An 8,441-nucleotide genomic window follows, 5' to 3' on the forward strand; every position below is an offset into this window, starting at 1 on the left:
ATTAGGAATAAAATTATATGATAAATTAGGAAATAAGAGTATTACCCGTCGTAAGCGATCCATTGATTTCAAAATGGGTGGAACACAGAAGTGGGGGGAAAATGAGTGGCCTCCTGAGAGAATAATTAAACACTATGGACCTGCCACCTGGAACCCTAATGAACCAATATCAGGGGCAAGAGAACCAATTTATAATTTGAATTGTATAACTAGACTGCAAGCAGTTTTAGAAATCATTACGAATAAAACTGCTAATGCCATAGATCTTTTAGCTCAACAGGCTCAGCAGATGCGCACTGCGATCCTCCAACATCGCATGGTCCTGGACTACCTGCTTGCTGAAGAGGGAGGGGTATGTGGAAAATTAAATGTCTCCAGTTGTTGCCTAGAAATAGATGATGTAGGAGAAGTGGTCCTTCAATTGACCACAGATATCAGAAAACTGGCTCATGTCCCTGTCCAGACGTGGAGTGGCTGGAAGGGCGATCTATGGTCCTGGTTACCTGGAGCCCCGTGGGTAAAACAGATTTTATTTTATCTGTTGTGGCATTTGCTGCCCTAATGTTTATACCATGTATGATTCCATGTTTTATTAGATTGATTCATTCAGTTGTTCAAGGGATGCAAATCTCTGCAATACCAATGGATCCTGAATTAGCCAAAGGAGGAGAGGTACACCCACTAATGATAGTTAAAATAAAGAAAACAGAACACCCAAATCCTGTACAACAAACCCTAACACGTTTTGAAACCGAAACACGAATCAATTTGATAAAACAAAAGGCGAGGGATTGTGAAGAATGTGGTGGTGATTCGTGTTAAAATATGATGACTTTGTTAAGAATTTACCATGTACATAAGTTAAAGGAGATTTGCCATGGTTTTATTGTTAAAAGGAATTTGGAGGTCTTTTTCCTCAGTGACAGGTGCTAAGTAGGTGGAAAATTACTGGCGGGACCCCCATCAGAAGTCCCCAGCAACACCGGATTGCGCAAGTAAAATATGATTGAAGGAATCCCGGCCAGGAGCCCCAGCAACACCAGAAAGCCCGGGGAAGTTTGAGGGACCCTGCTGCGCATGTGAAGGAGGGACTATAAAGAGAGTGACGTAGCACCACCCGGTGCTCGTCGGTGCGGAGTGGGAAGCCCCCCCCTGCCCCCCGGCGTGCCTAGTTTTTTTTGCTTGTTCTTATTGCAAATAAATTTATTAAAGATATTTTCGCCTCTGCCTTGGCATTTATAACACAACTGATCTTAACAATAGAAACTATGTACAGACATCTTATTTCTTATTTCTTTTTAAACCTGAGGTTACATAGAAACTGCAAAAACGTTTAGAAATTCTATACATAAGAGAATTACAAAACTGTTCGGCCACCACACAGTTTAGTTACCACACAACCTGGTATTAACAGAGTCTCTCTTCATGCTCAGTTTACTTAACATCCTGACCACAATTTCTTTTCCCCTGAGATTTGAATAACAAATACCGTATATGTTTTATTACAAGGGGACATACGCTGTGCTGTAGGGACGTGTGTTGTGTCTCGGGGCCGTATGCTGTGCCAGGGGCCCCCGTGACGTCACACCCCCGCGCTGACGTCACGCTCCCCGCGGCCCGGGGGGGTGTCGGTCCCTCTGCGCACGCGCCTCGCCGGCGCCGCTTCCCCTCCGCGCGCTTTAGCCCCGCCCCCGCGCCGCGATTGGCGGCGGTGCGGTCAAGCGCGGCGGTGCCGGGTCATGGCGCTGGCCGGGCGGGCGGTGAACGGGGCGGAGGAGGCGGGGGCGCTGCGGGTGGCCGCCGGGATGTACGAGCAGCTCCAGAGCGAGTGGAGCCGCCAGAGCCCCGACCTCAGCAAGTGCGGGGAGCTCCTGGGGCGCCTCAAGGTGCGGGGGGGGTCGGGGCAGGGGCTGAGGGGGGCCCTGGGGATGGGGCAGGGGCTGAGGTGAGGCCCCGGGGCTGAGGGGGAGTTCTGGGACTGGGGGGAGCCGGCCCAGAGGGTGAGGGGGGGAGGCTCTGGGGATGGGGGGGGGACCCTGGTGCCGGGGGGGGAACCTGAGGATGAGGGGGCCTGGGCAGGGGCTGAGGGGGGGTCTCTGGAAAAGAGGGGGGGGCCCTGGTGCCGATGGGGGGGCCTGGGCCTGAGGGGGGGCTCTGGGGTTGGAAATGGGGGGGGAGCCCTGAAGTGGGGGCCCCTGGGGCTGAGGGGGTCATTGGGACTGGGGGGGGGGTCTAGGGGTACCTGGAGCTGAGGGGGGGTGTCCCTGGGGATGAGGGGGGGGCCCGAAACTGTGGGGGGGCTCTAGGGCTGAGGGGGGCGTGTCTAGGAATGACGGGGGATGCCTAAGAAATGGGGGGGCTCTGAAACTGGGGATGGGAAGGGGGGGGCTGGAGCTCAGGGTACCTGGGGGGGGGCGGGGCTGGGAAATGGGGGTGTCCCTGGAGTTGGGGGGGGGGGTGGGCTGAGCCCTCACACGCTTTTAATTACCCAGAAGCTTTAATTAACCCGCGGGTGGGGGTGAGTCAGGAGGTGCCACCCCCCCCCCCCCCGCAGCACTCTGCTTCCTGCAGCCGCCTGTGAACATCAGTTCACCCGCCCTGTGTGTCTTGAGGGGGGCGGGAGGCTCTGCCCCCGCCTCGGCTCTGACTGTGTGTGTCCCTGTGTCCCCCTTTGTCGTCCCCGCCCCCCTCTCCCGGTGTCCCCCTTCGGCATCCCCCCTCCCCTCTGTACCCCTCTGTCCCTGTCCCCCCTCCCTGGTGTCCCCCCCTCTGTCCCCCTGCCCTCGGTGTACCCCTCTCTGTCCCCCTCTGTCGCCCCCCCCCCCCCCCGTCCCTGTTCCCTGCCTCGGTGCCCCCCCATCCCCCTATGTCTGTTTCCCCCTCCCCTCTGTCCCCCACCCATGCCCACCCCCCCCCACCCCGTACCCCCCCAGCTCGCTTTACTGGAGCTCAACTTCCTCCCCACCACCGGCACCAAGCTCACCAAGCAGCAGCTCCTCCTGGCCCGTGAGTGCCCCAATTCAGTGGGGTCGGGGGGACCCCCCAACCCCCCCCCCCCTTGATTTTTAACCCCCCCTTTCTCTTTTTCCCCTTTTTTTTTTAAATTATTTGCCCCCCCCAGGGGACATCCTGGAGATCGGCGCCCAGTGGAGCATCCTGCAGAAGGACATCCCCTCCTTCGAGCGCTACATGGCCCAGCTCAAGTGCTACTACTATGACTACAAGTAAGCCACAAAACTCCGGGCGACCCCGAAAACCCCCTTTTTCCCCTCAAAACCACCTTTTTTTAATTCGCCCCCCCTCAGGGAGGAACTGCCGGAATCAGCCTACAAGCACCAACTCCTGGGCTTGAACCTGCTCTTCTTGCTGTCGCAGAACCGCGTCGCCGAGTTCCACACCGAGCTGGAGCGGCTGCCGGCTAAAGAAATCCTGAGCAACGTCTACATCAAGCACCCCGTTTCCCTCGAGCAGGTCCCCCTTATTTTGGGGCAATTCCGTGCTTTTTTTTGATACACGCATTTTAATTTTTTTAACACTCCCTCTCTCCGCAGTATTTAATGGAGGGCAGATACAACAAAGTTTTCCTGGCCAAAGGCAACATCCCAGCGGAAAGTTACACTTTTTTCATGGATATCCTCCTCGACACCACCCGGTGAGCCCCTTCTGCACCCCCTCAACCCCTCCAAACCTCGCTGCACCCCCATTTTTAACCCTTATCCCCCCCCCCAACCCCCCCAGTGACGAAATCGCCAGCTGCATCGAGAAAGCCTACGAAAAACTCCTCTTCAGCGAAGCCACCCGCATGCTCTTCTTCACCACCGCCGAAAAAATGACCGATTACGCCAAAAAGGTGCTTGGGGAGGGCTGATTTTATGCGGGTGGGGGTCCCCAAAACTACAGGACACCCCAAAATCCCATTTTTTTTAAATTTTTGCAGCGTGGATGGGTGTTGGGCCCCGACAACTACTACAGTTTTAGTAGCCGCCAACAAAAGCCCGAAGACGCCACCATCCCCTCGACCGAACTGGCCGAGCAGGTCATCGAATATGCACGGCAGATGGAAATGATCGTTTAGGCCCCCCCCTGCCCCGTACCCCCCCATACCCCCTTTTTTTCCCTCCTTTCAGACCCCCCCCTCCCCTTCGAGCCATCCACCATCGTCCGGGGCGTCCCCACTCATTTATGTTCTCACCACCTGCAGTTTGTTGTTGAGGGGGGTGTTAAATATTTAAAAGGTGGTTTGGGGGGGTTGTGGGGAGCCCCCCCCGCCCCCCCTTGCACCCCCTTTTTGGGTAGAATTGGGGAAGGTGTGTGGATTTGTGTGCCCCCCCGCCCCTTCCCCTCCAGCTTCAATAAAGCGATGGCGGCTTCTAACAGCGAGTGGTGCCCTTGGAGGGGGAGGGAGGGGGGGGGCAAAAAAATAAAAAGGGGGGTCTGAGGGGGTGTAGGGCTGGGTTTTGGGGGGGGGGTGTCAGGGGTCTCTTCCTTCCTCCTTGTCCTCTTCCTCAGCGGGGGGGGCCAGCAGCACCTCCCTGGGTGCGACCAGGGTCCTGGCCAGGATCAGGGTGGTCACGGGGGGCTCGGCCAGGTGGGTGGTGGAGGGGGACAGCCTGGGGGGGGGCAAAGGGGGGCTTATTGGGGGGGCCCTGAGCCCCCCAAACCTCCAGAAACCCCCCTGACCCTCCCCAGCCCCCCCCAAACCTCCCCCCCTCATCTGCAACGTGGTTTTACCCCCCATTTCAATGGGGAAGAGGGATCCCTTCCCCCACACACTATTTTTGGGGTCTCCCCCAATTTTGAGGTCCCCCCACCCCAAACTCACCAAGTGCTGATGTTCCTGGGCAGCAGGGAGGGGTCCTGGTGGCGGCAACGGCAGCAGCGGGGGCAGGAGCCCCCCTGCCTCAAAGGGGGGCCAATGGGGGGGCCCTGCCGGGGTTTTGGGGCGCTCCAAGCCCTCCCTTTGGGGTACCCCCCCCAACTGGGTGGGATCTGTGGCGCGTTGGGTGGCCACAGAGCGCTGGGTGGCATCTGTGGGGCCCTGGATGGGATCCGTGGGGCATTGGGTGGCCACGGCGCTGGGTGGTGGCTGGGCATCACCTGTGGGATGACGGATGCCCACCGCAGGGTTCTGGCCACCGACTGTAGGGTGTTGGCCACCAGACGTGGGGTACTGGGTGGTGGCCACGAGGTGCTGGACATCAGAACCTTCTCCCCGCCCTCCCCCCCCCCCCCCAATCCCCTCTCAGACCCCACCTGCCGCCGCGCGGGGTTGTGTTTGCACGAGGATTTGCACGAGGGTCTCCTTCTCCTCCTCCTCATCCCCCCCCGCGGGCAGCCGGGGTCACACGCACCCAGGGAGGGGGTGGGGGGGGCGCGTGCGTGTGTGTGTGTGTTTGTGTGTCCCGTGCACACGCGTGTGCCCCTCACCCGTGCGTTGCCCCCACCCAGCCCCCCCATGCTGGGACTCCCCAACTGGGCTGAACTGGGATTCACCCCTCTGCCCCCCCCCAAAACCTTCTCTTAAAGGGCCAGACGCATCCCTATGGGCTGTGCCCTGTGCCCCCCCCCCCCCCCAGTATTTTGGGGGGACCCAGGCGTGGGGGCGCCCCGAGTGGGGGGGGGGGGGCTGTGCCTCAGTTTCCTCCCCCCCTCCCGGTCCCTCCCCCGTTACGTGGGGGCAGGGGCGGGGCCAGAAGCACCGGGAGGTGGCAGAGCCCCGCGGCAGAGGGACACGGGCAGGTGGTGGCACTGGGGGGACTGGGGATACTGGGGGGAGATACTGAGTGAGATATGGAGTGCCCCGTCAGTCAGTTTGCAGATGACACCCAGTTGGGTGGGAGTGTTGATCTCTCGAGGGTAGGGAGGCTCTGCAGAGAGACCTGGCCAGGCTGGAGCGATGGGCTGAGCCCAACGGGAGGAGTTTCACTAAGGCCAAGTGCCGAGTGCTGCCGTTGGGCCACAACAACCCCCAGCAGGGCTACAGGCTGGGGGAGGAGTGGCTGGAGAGCTGCCAGTCAGAGAGGGACCTGGGGGTGTTGATTGACAGCCGGCTGAACAGGAGCCAGCACTGTGCCCAGGTGGCCAAGAGGGCCAATGGCATCATCCTGGCTTGTATCAGCACTAGCGTGGCCAGCAGGGACAGGGAAGGGATCTCACCCCTGTACTCGGCACTGGTGAGGCCGCACCTCGATGACCAGGTTCAGTTTTGGGCCCCTGACTCCAAAAAGGCCATTGAATGACTCGAGCGTGTCCAGAGAAGGGCAACGGAGCTGGTGCAGGGTCTGGAGCACAGGTCTGATGGGGAGCAGCTGAGGGAACTGGGGGGGTTTAGTGTGGAGAAGAGGAGGCTGAGGGGAGACCTCCTGGCCCTCTACAACTCCCTGAAAGGAGGGTGCAGAGAGGGGGGAGGAGTCTCTTGAGCCAAGGACCCAGCGCCAGGCCAAGAGGGAATGGCCTCAAGCTGCGCCAGGGCAGGGTCAGACTGGCTCTTAGGAAGGATTTCTTTGCAGAAGGGGTTGTTGGGCGTTGGAATGGGCTGCCCAGGGCAGGGGGGGAGTCCCCATCCCTGGAGGGGTTGAAGAGTCGGGCTGACCCAGCGCTGAGGGATCTGGTGGAGTTGGGAACGGTCAGGGGGAGGTTCATGGTTGGACTGGAGGAGCTTCAAGGGCTTTTCCAACCCAGATGAGTCTGGGGTTCTGTGACTAGGAATTTGCCCAGTGAATTTAGTCCAGCAGGGTCCCATTCTGCACTTTTTATGCAGCTTGGCTAAACAGGCTGCAAAGCGGGTTAAACTAAGTAAAACTCCCCCCCCTGCCCCTCCCAGATAAAATTCCTGGTGTGGAGACCGGCTATCTCGAGCAGTGCCTCGGCACCATCTCCTGGGGATTTTGCTGCCGTACGTGAGACATGGTAACCAGCTGCAGAGACCCAAGTAAGCATGTTCTAATAAGCATCTTTTTCCTCTCTCACAGCGCTAATCAAGTTTCATTAACGTTCAAGTACTTCCATTAGCTATGGAAAGCTATTACTGAAAAATCACCCCAAAAATATTCCGCTCCCTTGTCTCACTCTCAACTCCAGGAACAGTTCCCCTCCCTTTATGAGCTGTCTGATCAAACGGCGCCGCTGTCCCTCCTTGTTTTCTTTGTCAAAGAAAAAAGTTTGACCTATATGAAGTAGTGTCCTCATATTTTCCTTCCAGAAAACTTCATTATGTCTGTAATTGGAGTGCCATGAGCATGGCAAAAGAGAAGGTGTTCCCCCCAAACAAGCTGAAGTCGAGTAAGGAATAGTCTTTCCAAATTGAGGCTTAACCACCGGAAAAGTTGGGGCAGCTTGACACTAGAATAGGCTGTTTTCTAAGAATGATCCCCGGCGTGACGTGCTCAAAAGGAACTCTTCAAAGACAGCGGTGTTGCTGTACCAGGCACTTTGCAGGATTCAGGTGTCACATACTACAGAAGACTTTCCTTCCTTGTGCGGGAAAACAAAACACCAAAGAAGTGAGGCCAAGTCTTAAGAGACTGCTATTAAAGTTATAAGGTTATAAGCTTATTCTCTTGGGAAACAGAGACTTTAAGTATCAAAAGTTTTCAGTGCATAGCAGAGATTGATACTGAACGAGGTTGTCCTATTGCAGATCATTTCAGAAACCAGATTTACCCAAATGGGGGGGGGGAGCAAACCAGTGGAAGTCACTGTTGGTACCCCAGGAGACTTCCCTTTGTGGGATTTGAGTTCTCTCAGCACACCAGCAGTGCACGACCCCACTCCATACGCAGCAGCCTGTACTCCCCTCGTCAGCCAGCGCTGCAGCAAGACACGCGTCACACAACACCGCTGGAGTACAACCTGCCTGCGGCCAAGGGAGTGCTGAAGAGAACAAGAAAAGTTTCAGTATTACCAGATGTCTTCTCCATGTGAAAACACAGACCACATTTCCATGACACGGTGCTTGCCTTTGGGCTTTGCTAGGTGAAGAATTGAGCTCTCCTCCGTTACCAGACTAGCACTAATTCTCTGTGCTCTGCAAGCTGATTGATGAACCTCACGCTAAGGTAAGACTAAAATAAAGAGTAGGCCTATTCATGCTCAGCTTTTAATCAGTGACAGCACTCATCAGAAAAAGTCAGAAGGCAAAAGGCAAATGATGTCCTAAAACACCTTTTTGCTTCGCTGTCCGGAGGAGCTGAAAGAATGACAATACCAAGCCAGTCTCAGTATTGACCAGGAAAAAAATTATTTCCCATTACTGCCAAAGAACTGAAAGTGACACCTTTATATGGGACAGTATCAAAAAAACCTGCTGGCTTGAATTCTTTTTTCCCTTCCTATCACACCCATGCTCTTCCTGCTCAGGAAATAATCGATAATCCTTGTCGCAGTTGAGACGGACACGACAAACATCAGATTGTGTGAAAGCGACCAAAATGGCTGCAAAA

At 56.5% G+C, this 8,441-nt stretch overlaps 1 protein-coding gene across 1 annotated transcript; it reads left to right on the forward strand.

Annotated features, from left to right (window-relative positions):
- The first annotated feature begins 1,699 nt into the window (after positions 1 to 1,699).
- On the forward strand, positions 1,700 to 4,374 carry LOC141935963 (26S proteasome non-ATPase regulatory subunit 8-like). The gene is made up of 7 exons (XM_074852651.1): positions 1,700 to 1,886; positions 2,934 to 3,006; positions 3,122 to 3,224; positions 3,306 to 3,471; positions 3,552 to 3,652; positions 3,739 to 3,850; positions 3,938 to 4,374. The coding sequence occupies exons 1-7, from the start codon at positions 1,740 to 1,742 to the stop codon at positions 4,073 to 4,075; spliced, it is 840 nt and encodes a 279-aa protein (XP_074708752.1). The 5' UTR covers positions 1,700 to 1,739; the 3' UTR covers positions 4,076 to 4,374.
- The last annotated feature ends 4,067 nt before the right edge of the window (positions 4,375 to 8,441 follow it).

This window comes from Strix uralensis, chromosome 30 (genome assembly GCF_047716275.1).
Source record: "Strix uralensis isolate ZFMK-TIS-50842 chromosome 30, bStrUra1, whole genome shotgun sequence".
In the NCBI taxonomy this organism is placed as follows: Eukaryota; Metazoa; Chordata; class Aves; order Strigiformes; family Strigidae; genus Strix; species Strix uralensis.

Coding starts and splice junctions, on each gene's coding strand:
- LOC141935963 (XM_074852651.1), top strand. CDS start 1,740: ATGGCGCTGGCCGGGCGGGCGGTGAACGGGGCGGAGGAGGCGGGGGCG. Junction 1,887..2,933: donor AGCTCCTGGGGCGCCTCAAG/GTGCGGGGGGGG, acceptor GTACCCCCCCAG/CTCGCTTTACTGGAGCTCAA. Junction 3,472..3,551: donor ACCCCGTTTCCCTCGAGCAG/GTCCCCCTTATT, acceptor CTCTCTCCGCAG/TATTTAATGGAGGGCAGATA.